The sequence below is a fragment of the Lissotriton vulgaris genome, chromosome 10, assembly GCF_964263255.1.
Source record: "Lissotriton vulgaris chromosome 10, aLisVul1.2, whole genome shotgun sequence".
Taxonomy (NCBI): Eukaryota; Metazoa; Chordata; class Amphibia; order Caudata; family Salamandridae; genus Lissotriton; species Lissotriton vulgaris.
Genome location: NC_141698.1, coordinates 267,463,490 through 267,478,963, shown reverse-complemented (window position 1 = coordinate 267,478,963; position 15,474 = coordinate 267,463,490). Strand labels below are relative to the sequence as shown.

Below are 15,474 nucleotides of genomic sequence, written 5' to 3'. Positions count from 1 at the left end.
TGGGGAACCTTCTCAGGACCGGTAGGTCACTTGGACTCGGGTCATGGGTGTATGGTGCAGAGGTGGATCCGGAGGCGGTTCCTAAAGGCAGAGTTCTTTGTTCTTTAAAGTTGGTTTCTTCTGGACAGATATGCGTCCATGGGAGATTAAGACTCTTTGTTGAGGGCATGCAGTCCTCCCAGGATTTTAGAGGTCGCTGGACCTGCAGGACGAGGCGAACAAGTTACTTACCTTTGGTAACGCTTTTTCTGGTGGATACAGTATCTGCCTGTTGATTCCTCACCTTGTGAATATCCCCCTGCATCAGCAACGTTCGGAAAATTCTTTTGTAGCACGCCGGCGTGGACGACGTCATAGGATCACAGCATCGCGTGCGAATCCGACTGACGTCACTGACTCCTTATTAGGCCTACGTCGGCGTGATGACATCAGTTCCGCTCTTTTTTCCGTGCCTTCGAGGCACCCTGACAGACCAATGACAGTAGATATATACATATACAGTGTACACAGTACATAATATCCAAAATTACACACATAGTGTGTAGCCAATGCATGAGAAACACAATATATATATACAAATATAAATATATATATATATACATATAAAAACATTAAAATAATGTCATAAGCACAGGTATAGAAGAGTGGACAACGGGGAGGCGGGTGGGCATGTGAGGAATCCACAGGCAGATACTGTAAATACCAGAAAAAGCGTTACCGAAGGTAAGTAACTTGTTCTTCTGATGGATACATCTGCCAGTGGATTAATCACCTTGTGAATAGATTCCCAAAGCAGTCCCCACTCCCGGAGGAGGGTGTCCACTCTCCTATACCAGAAAATCCTGGAGGACAGAACGCACAAAGTGGCAGTCCCTCCTCACCTCGGTATCCAAGCAGTAATGCTTCGCGAAAGTGTGGAGGGAGGCCCAAGTTGCTGCTCTACAAATGTCCTCAACAGGAACGCTCCTAGACAAAGCAGATGTAGAAGACTTTGCTCTAGCAGAATGGGCTCGTATACCCTCTGGAGGTTCCTTACCAGCCAGGGCGTAGCAGATCTTGATGCATAGTATTATCCATCTCGAAAGTCCTTTGTCCTATCAAGAAAAAAGCTCACCGCCCTCTTAGGTTCCAAACGGTGAAGCCGCTCCTCCTCCTTGGAAGGGTGAGGGGGAGGATAGATGGTAGGAAGGGTAATAGACTGTCCTAGATGGAAGGGAGTTACCACCTTAGGCAGAAAAGCAGCCCTGGTCCTGGGAACCATTCGTTCATCATGAATGGTCAAGAATGGGGGCTTTGAATTTAGAACTTGAAGCTCACTTACCCTCCTTGCCGAGGTAATTGCAACTAGGAAAACCGTCTTAAAAGACAACAACCTCAAGGGACAATTATGTAAAGGTTCGAAAGGGGAACCCATTTGATAAGTAAGCACCAGATTCAAGTCCCATTGAGGCATAATAAAAGGAGTGGGAGGAAATGTATTTCTAAGGCCCTTCAGAAATCTCAAAATAATAGGAGATTTAAATAAGGACGGCTGATCCGGCAGGCAGAGAAATGCTGACAACGCCGAAAGATAACCTTTAACTGTAGCCACAGCAAACCCTTGCTGCGCTAAATAAAGAGCAAATAGAAGTATATCTGACAAACGAGCCCTTAAAGGGTCAATGGACTTCTCCCCACACCAAGTCACAAATTTAGACCATCTGTATGAATAGATTGACTTGGTAGAATCACGCCTGGCCGTTAGAATGACATCCACCACATCATGCGAGAGAGAAAAGGAATTCAGGTTGCCCCGTTCAATCTACAGGCATGGAGGTGTAAGGTCTGGAGGTGGGGGTGTACAACCTGCCCCTCCGTCTAAGAGAGGAGATCTGCTCCGAGAGGAGACGGAGCGGCGGGCATGAGGAGAGGTGGAGAAGATCTGTGTACCACACCCTTCTTGGCCAATCCGGGGCGATCAATATAACTTGGGCCCGGTCTTGGCGAATCTTCCTCAGAACCCGAGGAATCAAGGATATTGGAGGAAACTCGTAAAGGAGCTGTGAGACCCAACCCAACTGAAACGCCTCCCCCAAGGCTCCCTGCATCGGAAACTGGAGACTGCAGAATGACGGGCAGTGAGCATTCTCGTGAGTGGCGAACAGGTCCACCTGAGGAGTTCCCCACGTCCGGAAGACGTGACGAACCACCTCTGGATGAAACCTCCACTCGTGGTCGGCTGAGAACTGCCGACTGAGACTGTCTGCACACACGTTCAGAAATCCGGCCAGATGATTTGCCATCAAACAAATCTGATGGTCCTGAACCCAGGACCAGAGACGCAGAGCCTCTCTGCAGAGACACTGCGACCCCACTCTTCCCTGTTTGTTGACATACCACATCATGGTGGTGTTGTCCGTCAGGACTTCAACCGACCTCCGCGAAGGGAAGGGAAGAAGGCCTTGAGTGCTAGACGTATTGCCCTCAATTCTAGAAGGTTGATGTGAAGCAACCTTTCCTCTGGAGACCAAAGACCCTTGATCTCCAGATCCCCCAGATGAGCACCCCACCCTAGAGTGGATGCATCCGTTATCAGTGTGGCAACCAATGGAGGTAGATGGAAAGGCTTTCCTTGAGACAGATTGCCTTCCACACCCCACCAAGATACATCCGCCGCAGCTCCTCTGGAGATCATCACAGACTCCCTGAGATCTCCGTAGTGTTGATACCACTGCCTGCAGAGACACCACTGGAGTGCCCTCATGTGCCAGCGTGCATGGTTGACCAACAGAATACAGGAAGCAATCAAACAAACAGGCGAAGGGCCTTCAAGACTGGAACGACCGCTCCATTGTGAAACAAAGGAATCATTTCCTGTATGTCGCGAATCCGTTGTGGAGGAGAGAATGCCCGACATACAGTTGTATCCAGTACTGCACCAATGAACAGGTTGCGCTGGGAGGGCACCAGGCGAGATTTGGGTACATTTATCGAAAAACCCAACCGGTACAACAACTGAGTTGTGTCTTGCAGATGATGGAGCACTTGCTTTGGAGATTCCGCCTTGATCAGCCAATCGTCCAGATAAGGGAATACTGGAATCCCTGATCTTCTGAGATGTGCTGCCACCACAGCATCACCTTGGTGAAGACTTGAGGCGCAGTAGTAAGACCAAATGGAAGGACCACAAACTGGTAATGCTGTGATCTCACCTTAAAACGGAGATACTTCCAGTGCGACCTCAGGATTGGGATGTGAAAATATGCATCCTGCAAGTCGATCGACACCATCCAGTCTTCTTCCAGCAGAGCTTGAAGAACCTGCACAAGGGTGAGCATCTTGAACTTGTCCTGCTTCAGGTAAAGGTTCAAGATCCTGAGATCCAGGATTGGACGAAGTCTGCCATCCTTTTTGGGGATCAGGAAATACCGGGAGTAGCATCCCTGACCCTTTTCCTGCCCTGGAACCACCTCTATCGCACCTTTTCGTAACAGTGACAGGACCTCCTCCTGCAGGAGAAGTAGGTGGTCCTCCGAGCAAAAACCTTGGCAAGGAGGGTAATCAGGTGGAAATTCCCAAAAGGGAAGAGCATACCCATTCTCTACGAGATTGAGAACCCAAAGATCTGATGTAACCGATTCCCAATCCCGTAGAAAATGGGTAAGCCGACCCCCTACAGGACCCGCATGATCCGGAATAGCGGATCTAGGGCTGCTTTGCTGATGAAGGAGGGGGTTGGGAAGCGGAGGAGGAAGAGGAGGAGGAGGAGGCTTGACGTCCTCGAGGACGAGCTCTTTGTCTGCCTCTGTAGGATTTATATAGTGGATTTTGCTGTTGCTGCTGCTGTTGTACTTCACGGTAGGGTCAAAAGGATGCACGCCCAAAACCTCTAAACCTCTTAGTCGCAGAGCCTCTGGACTGCAGCCCTAAAGATCTGGCAGTAGCCCTACTGTCCTTAAATCTTTCTAAAGCTGTATCAGCTTTCTTTCCAAATAAACCAGTACCATCAAATGGCAAATCCAACAAAGCTGCCTAATCGACCGCAGAAAAGTCAGATGACTTCAGCCAAGCAGCCCGTCTAGAGGCAACAGAAGTTCCCATAATGCGAGCAACTCAATCAGCAGTGTCAAGTCCACTTTGAATCACTTGACGTGCTGCTGCCTGTGCATCAGCCAACACCTCATCAAAATTCTTTCTGCTGTCCTCAGGAATCTTTGGAGCCAAAAGCCATACAGAGTCCATCAGAGCATGTATATATCTCCCCATGAGACATGTGGCATTGGTCGATTTTAGAGCAATACTCGCAGAAGAGAAAATCTTCTTCGCAGTCGGATCCTGTTTCTTGGACTCTTTATCCCCAGGCACTTGAGGGAAAGCACCAACAGACTTCTTCGAACAGGCTGCCTGTATAACCAGACTTTCAGGCGAAGGATGAGAGGATAAAAACTCAGGATCATCAGGAGCTACCCTATACCGCCTAGCAACACCCTTAGCCACTGCAGGAGCTGTAAGAGGCCTGTTCCAAACCTCCAATATAGGTTCTGTCAAAGCCTCATTAAAAGGAAGCAATGGTTCTACAATCGATGATGGGGAATGAAGGACCTCAGTCAATATATTAGCCTTGAACTCAGCTGTAGGCAAAGTCACATTCAAAAGAGCCGCAGCCTTTTTAATAACCACATGGTATGGTGCAACGTCCTTTGAAGGAGAATCAGAAACAGAGGACAGCTCCCATTCAGGGGAAAGCTCTAAGCCGCTAGCTTCCCTCAAATCATCAAAATAGTCCTCCTGAAGCTCACCTTCTTCCATCTCAGCCTCAGCCTCTCTATATCTTTGCTCCTCTATAAGACGCAGAGCCTCCCGCCTCGATCTCTCCTTCACGAGCCGCGCCGTCGGATCCGTGACCGACTCCGACGGAGCCAGCGTCGAGATCGAATCCAGAAGCACAAGCTGCTGCTCACGAGGTTGAGACGGAGCCGGCGTCGATGGAATCGGCGTCGACGACTCCAGCGGCGCCGAGAAAAGCCAAGGCGAAGCCTGTGCCGGCATAAATGGCATAAAAAGAGCTGGAGCATCGGCGTGAGTAACTCCTAAATTATATGCCAATGGACCCATTGGACCAGAAGGTGCACCAGAGGGGTACAAAGCTCTCGAGTAGACGTTTAAAACGAAGTAGGGTCTTGACCTGGAGCTGGGAAGGGCGGGCAAAAACCCATAGGATGCCCTCTCGGAGGTTCCGAATTCGCCTCCTCTTCCACAGGCGGATTGACTGGAGTCACCGAGCCCGCTTGTAAAGGAGCCTCTTCTTTCTCAAGAGCCGGGGACGGCACCATAGAGGGAACCAACACCGGAGCCGGAGAATGCACCGGCGACTCCAAGGGCGAAGCCTCACCATCTGGAACACCAAGCAAAGAAGACACCTCATCTTTTCTATGCCTCCTCTTAGGCGGCTTCGGCATCGACTCAGAGTCCTTACCGGAGTGATGATGAGATCCATGCCTTCGCTTCTTATGCTTTTTTTTCGCTGACATCAAAGCATGACCAGAAGACGACTTCGAAGTTGACGCCATGCGAGACCTCGACCTCGACTTCAACCTCGCCCTGCTCGAACGCGATCTCGAAGTCTTCTTCTCTTTTCTACTTTTCAACTTCGCCACTAGAAGTTTCGCTTCCCTCTCTCGAAGAGCCTTCGGATTCATCTTCTTACACGAAGAACAGCCTTTGACATCGTGGTCTGAGCTCAGGCACCAGATACAATCTTCATGCGGGTCCGTAATCGACATCATCTTGCCGCACTCCCCACAAGGCTTGAACCCGGTCTTCTTAGTCGACAACTTCTGCGAGAAACAAAGAAGCAAAAAGCCAAACAGAGAAAAACAGTAACTAAGTTACCAACAGCTACAGAGGTTCCCCGTAAATGTTAGCTTCGACGACGCGGAAAAAAGGGAACGAATATGCTACTTACCAGTATGCATCTGTTCTTGGGATGTAGGGCTGCTGACATTCATATCTTGTGCATAGATCGCCACCTAGTGTTGGGTCCGGATGATCGCACATTGTTGTCCTGGAAGAGTCTTCGAAGTATCACGAGATAGGTGGCTCCTCCCCTTGACTACAGTGCGCATGGGCATCGACTCCATCCCCAGATTGTTATTTAGCCATTGTGGCAAAGATGGAGTGAAACTATGTGAATGATGACCATGCTAGAAGTATGTGTGAAAAACTGCAGCCGCTACAGGCGCCGGGGAGGAGGGCGGGCGATATGAATGTCAGCAGCCCTACATGCCAAGAACAGATGCATACTGGTAAGTAGCATATTCGGTTCGAGGCATGTGGGCTGCTGAATTCATATCTTGTGCATAGAATACATAGCAGTCCCTCCATTAACGGCGGCCGCCTGTGCCAGCTGCAGCAGTTTGGAAAAATTTTTTAGAACAGCCTGCCCTACAGCTGCCTGCTGTTTGGAGTGCACATCAACACAGTAGTGTTTTGTAAACGTGTGTGTAGTAGACCATGTGGCTGCTCTACATATGTCTTCTAAAGGAATATTTCCAAGGAAAGCCATTGAGGCCCCCAGCTTCCGGGTGGAGTGGGCCCTCGGTGGAATGGTGAGAGTGCGCTTGGCTTTCTAATAGCAGATCTGAATACATTTAACGATCCACCTGGCTATACCAGCCTCGGAAATGGGGTTGCCTTTGTGTTGTGGCGAAAAGGCAACGAATAGTTGTTTAGTCTTCCGAAAGTCTTTGGTCCTATCAATGTAGTACATTAAGGCCCTTTTGACGTCAAGTGTGTGGAGCATTCTCTCCGCAACTGACTCCGGATTTTGGAAGAACACAGGTAGTTCTATAGTCTGGTTGATATGGAACTGAGAAACCACCTTAGGAAGGAACTTGGGGTTAGTGCGAAGCACCACCCTGTTGGAATGAATTTGAATAAATGGCTCCTGGATAGTTAGTGCCTGGAGTTCACTAACTCGTCGTAGCGATGTAATCGCTATAAGGAAAGCCACTTTCCATGTTAAGAACTGAATCTCACATGAGTGCAGTGGTTCGAAAGGGGGACCCATCAACCTGGTGAGTACCACATTTAGGTTCCACTCGGGAGCTGGTGGGGTCTGCGGTGGAATGACTCGTTTGAGTCCTTCCAGAAAGGCTTTAATGGCCGGCACTCTGAAAAGTGAGAGGTGCTGTCTGTTTTGGAGATAGGCAGCCATTGCGGATAGATGTATCCGAATGGAAGCATAGGCCAGATTACATTTGTACAGATGTAAGAGATAACAAATGATGTTCTGAATAGAGGCATCCAGCGGGTCAATGTTGTGGTCTGCACAATAAATGACAAACCGCTTCCATTTCACCGCATAGCATGCTCTGGTGGTGGGCTTTCTTGCCTCCCTGATTATGTCCATACAGTCAGGAGGTAAGTTTAGGTAGCCAAACTCTAAAACCTCAGGAGCCAGATCGCCAGGTTGAGCTGTTGCGGATCTGGATGCTGAATGTCGCCATGGCTCTGCGTCAGAAGGCTGGGCGTGAGACGTAGCCTCTGATGCGGTACCACGGACAGTTCTAGAAACGTGGTGTACCATGGTTGGCGAGCCCACGTTGGAGCAACCAGGATGAGAGTCATCGAGTGCTGCATGAGCTTGCGTGCCACCAGCGGTATTAGAGGTGCTGGGGGAAAAGCGTACGCAAATTTGCCTGACCAGGTCATCCATATCGCATTGCCCTGCGACTGTGGGTGTGGGAACCTTGCGGCAAAGCTTGGGCATTTGGCGTTTTACTTTGTGGCGAACAGGTCTATCTCTGGATGACCCCACCTTAGGAAGTACGGGTGGAGTACTGATGGATGTATCTCCCATTGTGCATTTGGTGGCTGTACCTGCTGAGCAGGTCCGCCATCTGATTGTCCTTGCCCGGGAGGTGTTCCGCCATGAGGAAGATGTTCCTCTGAATGGCCACTTCCACATGCTCTGAGCCAGATGAGACAGCTGTGGAGAGTGTGTACCTCCCTGCCTCTGGATGTAGTACATGGCCGTCATGTTGCCCGTCCGGATCAACACAACCTTGTTGCACAGATGTACCGATAATGCTTTCATTGCCAGGAAGATGGCCATCAGTTCTAGAACGTTGATGTGCATCTTCCTTTGCTGTGGTGTCCATAGTCCCTGCACAGTGTAATGGAGTACATGAGCTCCCCAACCTTGGAGAGAAGCGTCCGTCGTCAGAATGATCTGTGGCACAGGCTCCTGGAACGGTCGTCCCTTGCAAAGGTTTTGTGGATTCCACCAATGCAGAGAGTTGTATGCACGACCGGTTACCAACACTAGGTCTTTCAACTGTCCGTGAGCCTGAGTCCACTGATGTGCTAAGCACTCCTGAAGTGGACGCATGTGTTGTCTCGTGTGCGGGACTATGGAGATGCAGGAGGCCATCATGCCTATCAACTGCATGAACACTCGAGCTGGAAGTGAGTGTTGAGGTCTGAATTTCTGTATCAGCGATTGAATGCTGCTGACCCTCACTGAATTTGGCTGTGCTGTGGCTGCCAAAGTGTTTATGGTCGCACCCAGATACTGCCGTATGTGGGCGGGTTGCAAGTGGGACTTTGGGTAATTCAGTGAGAATCCCAGATCGTGAAAAAGGTGAATGGTGTGGGACATGAGGGCGGCACACTGCTGGTCTGACTTTGCCTGGATTAGCCAGTCGTCCAGATAAGGGTAGACGTGAATGTTTTGTCTCCGTAGGTGCGCCGCCACCGTCGCCAGGCACTTTGTAACACCCTGGGTGCCGTGGTGACTCCGAAAGGTAGAACCTTGAACTGGTAATGCCTGTTTTGGATGGTGAACCGGAGGTATTTTTTGTGGGACGGGTGCAGTGGAATAAGAAAATACGCATCCTTAGGATCTAACGTTGCTAGAAAATCCCCGACTGAGCAACGGTAGGACTTGTTGCAGCGTTAGCATGTGAAAGTGCTCCAACAGAATGTACTGATTGAGGGGTCTGAGGTCCAGTATGGGTCTGAGGGACCGGTCCTTTTTTGGTATCAAGAAGTACAGTGAGTAAACTCCTGTGCCTCTTTCTTCCACAGGCACGAGCTCGATTGCCCCTTTTTGCAGCATGACGAGTACCTCCTGCTGCAATAAGTGCAAATGGTCGGCGGACATAGGACAGTGTCTTGGGGGTATGTTGGGTGGAGTGGATATTAACTCCAGACAATAACCGTACTGGATAAGCTGTGTGACCCACCTGTCTGTGGTGATGGACTTCCAGACTGGCAGGAACTGTTGAAATCTCCCCCCTACAGGTGTTGCGTGGTCGGGGGGCAGTGACAAGGCGTCACTGTTTGGTAGTGGCGGAGGATCTGGAGTTGTTGCTTCCACGACCTTTGCCTTTGGCACTGTTTCCACAATATCCACCCCGACTTTGCTTGGTGTAAGTGGTCTGCGTGTCGCCTTTATAGTATTGTGTTGTTTGGGAGAGCTGGCCTCTGGAAACACCTCTATTGCTTGAGCGACGAAAAGCACCAACCCCGGAACTGCTGGGACTGCAGGGCCCCCATGGACTTAGCAGTGTCAGTGTCTTTTTTTATTTTTTCCAAGGTGGTGTCCACCTCTGGGCCAAATAGATGATCAGGGTTTACCGTCTGATCGAGAATGGTGGTCTGTATTTCTGGCTTGAACCCGGAGATTCTGAGCCAGGCATGTCGTCTCAGCATAACACTAGTGTTAACTGCTCTGGCCGCAGTGTCTGCTGCGTCCAGTGCGCATTTGATAGAAGCATTAGATATGAGCTTCCCTTCTTGGATGAGCATCTCAGCTGCCTCTTTATATTGATCTGGGAGGTGCTGTAACAGGGTCTCAAGTGTGTCGTAGTGTGCCCTGTCATACCTGGCTAGAAGAGCTTGAGTGTTTGAAATGCGCCAAATATTGGCCACTTGAGCTGCCACCCTTTTCCCGATGCCTCAAACACCTTAGATTCTTTATCTGGGGGAGGAGCATCACCAGTCGTTTGTGAATTAGCCCTCTTCCGGGCGTTGGAAACAACAAGAGAGTCCAACGGCAACTGTCCCTTGATGTAAGTAGGGTCACTAGGTGCCGGTTTATATTTTTTCTCAATCCTGGGGTTTATCACCCTGGTTCTTGTAGGCTCTTTAAAGATCTCCCCAGCATGCTTCAAGACACCCTTCAACATAGGCAGAGTCTTGACAGTCCTCTCTGAGACGGAATAGGTGTCAAAAAGAAAGTCTACTTCAATGGGGTCAGCATGGAGCTGGACGTCATGATTTTTAGCTGCCCTTTCAATGAGGGCATTAAATGCAGCCGAATCCTCAGAGGGTGATGTCTTTACCGCATACATTTGAGTGTCTGGGGTAGAGTGAGGGTCACCTGGGTCAGCAGCAGCTGCCCAGGGTTCATTGTTATCATCTGTATCAGTGTAGACAGGATAGCTGTATTCATCATCATCATCACCTTCCCCAATGTCCACATCCGAATAAGTGGGTGAGACATCCTGGCCATTAGGAGACACCGGTTCCACAAGAACGGGCATCGAAGTAGAGTCCCTTTTCTTCTTCAGTGGAATTTTGTAGGACTCCATCGGCTGTTCCGGGGCGATTTTCCGCTTATAAATGGAAAGTCTGCCTGTTTCGGCATCGATAAAGTGTTCCAGTTGGTCTTCCAACGAGGATTGTCGATGCTTTGTGGCCCGGACCGCTGTTGTGGCCTTCGGCACCGAAGACGCCTTCTTGGGCACATCGGTGGTTATCTTAGGGGCGAAAGCCTTCGGCGCCACTTTCGGCGGCAACGTGAAGTGGATGGGCGTCGACGTTTTCTGAGGTTTGTCGGCAGGCTTCGAAGGTGGAGGATCTTTAGGCCCGACACCCGAGGCCTTGTCCCTGATGCGTTTCAGGGAGTCTGTCACCTGCTTTGTGAAGGAGGCGGACGGTTGCGTCGACTCGACGGATTCCTCTGGGGCACCCCCAGACGTGGACTCGTGGGCTTGTACACTCTAGGCCTTGTCCTGTCGACGCAGAGGTTCGAGAACCTTGGGATCACTGAGTCCTTTGTCGGTGTCGACTGTCTTCGGTGCCGATTTGTTCGGGTCGACTGCCTTGACCTTTGCCTTGGGCGCGGTAGACTTCGTCTCGTCGCCCTTGAGCTGTTTCTTCGGGTCGATAACGGCCTTGTGCTTTGTCGGTGCCGACAGATCCGAGAACTTCGAGCCGACCAAAGCAATATGCACTTTTGGTTTCGATGTAGGCACCAGTGCTTTCACTTGCATCGAGACCGGAGCTTTCACTTTCGATTTTGCAGGTTGTGGCTCCATAGTAATGTCCGAAGCCGAGCCCGAAGGCGGGGTCGTAGAACTTATTGGAAGATCTTGGGTAAGGCCTGCTGGCGATCCCTCGACCTGACCCTTAGGAAGCGTTTCGGCCCAATGTCAGTTTGAGTTAGCTCCTCGCTCGAGCTATCTTCCATGGCCCCAAAGGCCCCGTAGTTGTCTCCTACCTCGTCGACGACTTCTTCCGCTTCGAGTATTTCAACATCCTCGTCGTAGTTGGAGTCGACCTCTGACGCGGGATTAAACAGGTTCTCACGAACTTCCCGGTCAGCTTCTTCATCATCCCCGGCATCGAATATGTCCACAGGCGCCGGTGCCGTCTGCTGGGCCTCCTGGCGCGCAGCGCGTCAATGTTTAAGCGTCTTCTTGGATCGAAAACGGGAACAAGCCATGCAGCTGGCTTCATCATGATCCAGCGACAGACACTTGTTGCACACCGGATGGACGTCGATGTGGGGATACTTTGAGTTGCACACGGGATATCTCTTGAACGGGCTCCGTTCCATGATAGTTCGTCGATAAGGCCTCTGGCGTCGACCGGGCCTTCAGCGTCGAGAAGCACGCGCTCTCTGGAAATCCGGCTCCGAAGGGAGCTGGAAGTAATCGGGCACCGAACGCTAGACTATACCGACGAAAAACTAAAGGCCTTTTGGCCTTAAGAAACTTTTTATAGCGATTCCGACAGAGTGAACCAATATACATCCGAACCCAATGGCGGAAAAAAACAATCTGGGGATGGAGTCGATGCCCATGCGCACTGTAGTCTAGAGGAGGAGCCACATATCTCGTAATACTTTGAAGACTCTTCCAGGACAACAATGTGTGATCATCCAGACCCAACACTAGGCGGCGATCTATGCACAAGATATGAATTCAGTAGCCCACATGCCTCGAACCTGATGTCATCACGCCGACGTAGGCCTAATAAGGAGTCAGTGACGTCAGTCGGAGTCGCGCGCGATGCCGTGCTCCTATGACGTCGTCCACGCCGGCGTGCTACAAAAGAATTTTTCTAATGTTGCTGATGCAGGGGGATATTCACAAGGTGAGGAATCCACTGGCAGATGTATCCATCAGAAGGATTTTGCAGCAAAGGACGAAAGGAAGCAGACAGGCTGGCACCAAGTCAGTCACTTGTCCTCCTTTTCTCTTCCTAATGCAGCTCTTTGGTGTCTGGGCATTGTAGGTCATCAGGAATCTGATTTTAGGGTCTGGGGGTGCTACCTTAATACTAGATGTAGGGGTGTTATAGGGGAGTAACAGGTAAGGACCAATGGGTTCCTTACCTGGGTTGTCTACACCCCCTATTATGTCACTCTCCGGTGGGGGTGGAGGAACAGCCCTAGCCCTGATTGGATAAGTCCCGCCATCTTCAAGATAGTGGGCACTACAACTGTGCTTCACTTGGTCTCCAGCACATAAGGGGCACACCTCCTTTTCTCACTACAGTTTCCTGCCAGTTCTCCCACCAAAAGTGGGGGTTTGAATCGGGGGCTGCCATCTGCTGCTAGAATCAGAGACTGGGGTCACGTTGCAAAGGCAGAAAGGCCTTTAAAACTTCCCTCTCAAAACTGTTCTCATCCTCGGGGAGGTGGTGACACCTTCGCCCAGGATGGGTTTTGTTTTTGTCCTCAGGAGAGATGGGGCTCTTGACCCAGGGGTCCAGAAACGTGTCTGCTGGTGGCAAACTGCTTAAAGTCAGTCAGAGACCACACCAGGGTTGGTAGGTTTTCAGGGGGCACCTCTAAGGTGCCCTCTGTGTACATGTTTCAATAAATCCCATACTGGCATCAGTGTGGGTTTATTGAGTGGAGTTGTTTAGTATCAAACACTCCTGGGTTCAGTAAAGCCATTGTGGTGCTGGGGAACTTGAGTTGTCGAGTTTTCAGCCTATGTACTCTCTATGAGTTCTCTGGCACTTACAATATTGAGAATAGACTTAGTAGCCGCCCACGGAAATGCACTGCAAGTTGATGTATGCAGTAAATGTTCTTTCTCCCTCCCATAGGAAAGCATTACGCGTAAAAGCGCACTGTTGGTTAACATGGCTAAAACTTTAGAAAGTCTACTACGAAAAAGTACTTGTCTGTTTGCAAAGTTCTTGGGTTCAAAATATATATAAAAATACCTGTTATTTTTCTAAATTGGTGTGGATATCCTTTTTTAGTATGTGCATCATTTATAGACTCTGTATGTGCAACAAGTGTCTAACTCTCCTCTCTGATAACACTGAAGCTGCTCTACCACACCACCCTAGATAGAGCACCTTGGGATTGCTAGAGCAAGCCCCTGGCCACTCATAGGAGATACCTGGATATTTTACACAGCATACCTCCTTTTGGGACCATATAAAGAGCCACCTTGCTACAGTCATGATTAAGAACATAAACTGCATTGCACCAGCTGAGATTCCACTGCTTTGTTACCCCTTGAAGACCATGCAAGGGCCTCTTCAGTAAGGGGTTCTCCTCAATAAGTTGTTCAAATCAACATACTGTGAAAGAACATAGTAGTAAATGGTTTGTGGCTTACGCTCTCCAGACAGTCTCTTGCTTCCTGACTCAGGTCTCATGATCTCACCCTCCCGGGGTATTGTGCTGGGAGTTGAGGTTCTAGCTGGTGTACTGCAAGGTTTAGGCGTACTCGCAGAAATTTCCTTTAAGGTGGCAACTGGATCAGACAGGTGAGGAACTCGACTTGTGTGCAGTTCTAGAGATAATTGTAAACAGTCATGCAATGGAACAAAATATTAGCAGTAGCTACTGACATAAAACACATTAAAACATTAAAAACACAATTGTCTGTTGTTGACTGATGACATGTGCTACTATTATCCATTCGGTTGGTACTTATTTTATTGATGTAAAAAGGTTGGAAATTTGAACCAAAAACTATTGGATTTCAACCCTGTAACTTGAATACACACACACCCTTAGACTGAGAACTCAACAGACTCAGATATATTGGTGAAAAAACATGAATGGGTGTGGCATTTGGTCACACTGTTTATTTGTATGAAAGATTCCGAGAGACCTTTTTGATGACCAAGTACAAGACTGGACTATAGTGATGTTTGAAAGCACCAACAACTGATGTTGTCTTGACTGCCTCACAATGTTACACCTTGCAGACAACCTTGCCTGACTGGTGTATTTTTTGTACTGGTTATGAATGGACTTTATTTATTACATATACTCTGTATACTTGAAAGGCTTTCTAGACATAACAGTTTGTTCAAGATGACATTGCTTATTTCATTGAAATTTACCAGACCAAAACTAACTGGTTACGTTCCTTTAACAGCACTGTAAAGCTATGTAGCTACCTGGAAACAGCCTTCATAAGTACTTTTGTATCTTCTTGCTCACACTTTCCATTTATTCTATAAACTAATCTAGCCTTGTCATAACTAGAATTACATCTTCTATTATGTGCCATATTGCCAAATGTCTCTTTTTATCCTACCAAACATAAAAATTACAAGCTAAAAATGCACACATGGAAAAATACACAAATGTGACAAAAATGTATACATTTTTCATGTGTTCCTCTTTTAAAAGGGACACAAGCATTACACATGGTTTAAAAATAAGTAGCAATATTTATCATTTCGCTGCACAAAACATCACTGTGGACAGAGTAAAAATAGGAGCTGCTAGGGTATTTAAAGAGGTTTTACAAAAAATATATTTTCTTTTAAAGATCAGCTCTTAGTGTCAAGCTAGGAGGTGCTGATGAAGGCTGTAAAAATGTGAAGAAAAAGGAGTGAGACTAAGTGAGGGACTGCTTTATTGTTTTACATTTTCAACTTTCGTTCAAATCTGTTTTTATTGTGAACACAGCGATAAGCCTACAACCCCGTGCAGGGGCCGGCCGCGCGTAAAAGAACTTGTAGGTGAATGCCACCCAGGGGGGGGATGGGGCATTAACACAGCGCCTTGCCTACAACCCCACAGAGGGGGCCGGCTGCGTGGCTTAGGGGTAGTGATGGCAAGAGTTGGCCACATGCGAGTGCTGCACCGTTGTGTGGGGGAGGCGCGCATGGAATTGAAAACTGCAGTGTCACGTTTTCTAAAGGCCCAACGGGGCCCAAACTGCCCCTAAGGGGGGCGGAAGCCAGAGTGGCAGGTAGGAAGGAAGGAAAAGTCAGAGG

General features: G+C 49.0%; 1 protein-coding gene across 1 annotated transcript in view; it reads right to left on the bottom strand.

Annotated features, from left to right (window-relative positions):
- LOC147685096 (uncharacterized) overlaps positions 1-15,474 on the bottom strand; it is a 1,199,247-nt gene that overhangs the window by 745,759 nt on the left and 438,014 nt on the right. The window contains exon 16 of the mRNA XM_086940986.1: positions 13,854-14,030. Coding sequence (XP_086797112.1) covers positions 13,854-14,030 — 177 coding nt within the window. The remainder of the gene's footprint in view (positions 1-13,853; positions 14,031-15,474) is intronic.